The 3,417-nt window shown below is 33.6% G+C and overlaps 1 protein-coding gene across 1 annotated transcript; it reads right to left on the reverse strand.

Annotated features, from left to right (window-relative positions):
- Positions 1 to 234: 234 nt before the first annotated feature.
- On the reverse strand, positions 235 to 2,031 carry LOC105972792 (clavaminate synthase-like protein At3g21360). The gene is made up of 3 exons (XM_012997770.2): positions 1,632 to 2,031; positions 804 to 1,057; positions 235 to 653 (listed from the first exon to the last, which is right to left on the reverse strand). Exons 1-3 carry the CDS (start codon positions 1,995 to 1,997, stop codon positions 308 to 310), a joined length of 966 nt encoding a protein of 321 aa, XP_012853224.2. The 5' UTR covers positions 1,998 to 2,031; the 3' UTR covers positions 235 to 307.
- Positions 2,032 to 3,417: the final 1,386 nt, after the last annotated feature.

A 3,417-nucleotide genomic window follows, 5' to 3' on the forward strand; every position in this document is an offset into this window, starting at 1 on the left:
TATTTATAAAATATGTGAAGCAAATATTTAGTTGAACTAGTTTTCATTTAGTTCCAATAAGTTTTTTCAAAAAAAACCTATGTTTTAAGCCCCTATCCGAAAACAAATTAATGAAGCATAGAGAAACGAAATACTCATCACTGAACATTAATTAATAGCCAAAGATCACATGCAATTGTTCTATATCGATTATGAAACAACTAATAATATACTGAACACTAGCTCATCCCAATACATCTTAATAAACGAAACTAGAATATATATAAAATGATAATTTTAGCAATAATACATGAGCTAGTTGTTTAATCTATTTGCATAAAGCAGCCAAGACCTTTCTAGGTGGAAGGGAAGGCCTTCTACCATGAAGCAAAGCATAGTTATCCAAGAAAAGAACATCTCCCTTTTCCCACTTGAATTGTATGCTTTCCTCTTCCAAAATCTCGGAGCATCTCTTCACGATTTCCTCGGGGATCTCTGTACCGTCGGCCATCGTAACGTTGCTTACCTCCTTTCGGTGCATCCCAACCATGGTGTTGAACCACATTCTCCTCCCTTTTCTTTCTTCAAACACCCTTGTCAAACTCAGTGGTCCCAATATTGTCTTTACACCACCTTCCGGTAGCCATTCCACACCAAAACCTAATGCGTTAGCTCTGCGTTCGTATTTGAAGTTAGTTAGCAATGAGATGGAGTTACGTGTCGATTGAAATCATAAGATATTTGTGTCATTTTTCAAATTGGTTTGAATCTAGAAATAATTAGGATCAAATGCACAGAGAGAGAGATTACTATCGTCCACATACTTCTTTTCTGCTTCGGCTTTATCTGATGTTCCAAAGGCGTTCTCCCAACCTCGACCTTTCGTGGAAGATGAATCCTTCTTGCCAAGAACTTTGAAGGTGTATTTGAGCCCCTTGTTGTCCAATTCTTCAACAAACTCGGGGAACTCCTCAAGCATGCGTTCCGTTACACGAAAACTAGGAATGAAGGGCGTCTCTCCGCCATGCGGCGGAGCTACTTCACAAAACAGTATTACTTTCTCCGGAAATACTTTTACCTAGCAAAATTATCAAGAAAATATTAATTATAGGACACATTATAATTATAATAAGGGCAAATTACGCCTACCCTTTGATGTAAGGTCAAATTACGGAAAAAAAACTCCTCATGTTTGCATAATTGCAGTCATCCCCAACTATGTAATATTTTGCAAAAAGAATCTGTCTAATTGGTAAAATTAGGAGCGTTCATTATGTAAAATAGTACCGAAATTTCGGTATGCCAAAATTTCATACCGTTTAGTGTTTGGTTCAGTAAATAACCAAATTATCAAAATTTTATTAAAAATACATAAATTATTGAATTTTAAAAAAAAATTAATTTTAGTTTAAATACTAATAATTCATATATATAAAATAAATAAATAAACTGAATTACTGGTTCGATAATCGGCATATACCCAATTTTCGTTCCACATAATAAAATTACTTGTGCTTACTCCTACAAAATCTTAGAAATTATGAGGCTCTATCAAATCCCGTGGTCCTATTTAAGTAGGAATATACTTCATCCAACATAAATTAATTAACGTAAGCGCGCGCGCACGCACACAAATATGTAGTAATACTGACCGAGAGCATCTCATGGTGATAGTGTATGAACTCCGACAAGTCACCTTCATTGGCTGTCCAAATTCTCTTGTGAACCTGAGTCCGAGGTGCGGGCCCCACGTACCTTATCTCGTCCCACCCGAACGCCTCCACCACGTCGTTGAAGTCCACAGCATTCTTCACATCAAATCCCCTCAAAAGAACTGCGCTGTTCTTCACTAACATCTGATGAAACCAATCCTTGTTTTTCCCAATTGCCTCCAACAAACACTCCAACTGGTTTTTATCCTCCGCGGGCGGCCGCAGCACTAGCGGTATGGTCTCCCCTTCCACCAGCTTCTCCCCTTCGCATTTTCCCACCTTGAATTCTTTGCAACTGAATTCCATCTTCGTCTTTTCTTTTTTTTCTTTTTTTCTTTTTTTTTTATTTGTAATACTTTAACTTCCTATATATTTTCTTGTTTGATTATTATGTGGTTTATAAGTAGCTGATTTTTATAGGAACGTGGAACAGGCTGCCTTGTTAATTAGATCTTAGACATGGAATCTAAGGTTGATCGGCTTCATCTATATTCGTTTCTGTCGTTTTACTAAACCTAATACATACATATATATACATGTATATAATTAGTTTTTGTCCAAGTTTAATTTGTCTGACTTCTTTGTCCAATATTCTAATTATTGGCCCCAAGCATTACAAATTTATTATTTGGTTGATGGGTTGTGTTAGCAACAACCCAAGTATTTTTTGTTGGAAACCTGCAGTATTTACAATATTAGATAAAAAAAATAAAAAAAAATAAAAAAAATGAGCGAAATCGTATTCCTAACTATGCTTGATTTGGACCTTTACTGTTCCATTTTGAGGAATAAAGATGAACATGAGTACGAGTATGAGTCAGCTACATAATGTCGATCGAATCACTCCTTCTATAATAATATGTTTTTAATGAAATTGAGCTAACCATTAAAATGTAATCAATAAATAGCATATGGATAAGATTTTACTCCATCCGTTCCCTTTTAATAGTTGTTCTTAATTTTGCACACGATTTAAGAATTTCGTTAAATATGTCTTGATTTTATAAAAAATGTACGCCTTTAGACTAAAATGACAGTATCTTATAATCAATAAGAGAGAAAATGAATTAGAAAAAAGTATTAGAAAGAGTTAATAAGGATATAAACTCGAACTTAACTAATTAACGCACTATTTGAAATTTAAAATAAAAGATAATAATGAATAAAATATATTAAAAAAGAGACAGGTTTTTAAAAAAAAAAAAAACCCATCTCTTTTTTAATATATTTTATTCATTATTACATGTTATTTTAAATTTGCAATACTGCATTTAAAGTAACTTCTTTTATGGAAGAGTTATTATGGAAAATATAAAAAAACTTCGGTTCGGTTAAAGTAACTTCTTAATATATTTTCGTTTTTTTTTTAATTTTTCTGTAATACTTTTATGGAAGAGTTATTATGGAACAGATGTAGTACTATGTAGATATGACCTCGGTTCGGTTCAGTTCCAGTTCCGGTTCCAAACCGTCGGTTCCCCGATTTTGGAGGAACCGGAACCAAACCGAATATATCCGGTTCTTTGCGTTTCGGTTCTTTACAGTTCCCGGTTAGAACAGGTAGAGCCGGCCTGTTTTCACTATATATATATATATATATATATATATATATATATATATATATATATATATATATATATATATATGTGTGTGTGTGTGTGTGTGTGTGTGTGTGTGTGTGTGTGTGTGTGTGTGTGTGTGTATAAATTAAACTTAAAAATAGTTA

This window comes from Erythranthe guttata, chromosome 4 (genome assembly GCF_056151865.1).
Source record: "Erythranthe guttata isolate IM_541 chromosome 4, IM_541, whole genome shotgun sequence".
Lineage (NCBI taxonomy): Eukaryota > Viridiplantae > Streptophyta > Magnoliopsida > Lamiales > Phrymaceae > Erythranthe > Erythranthe guttata.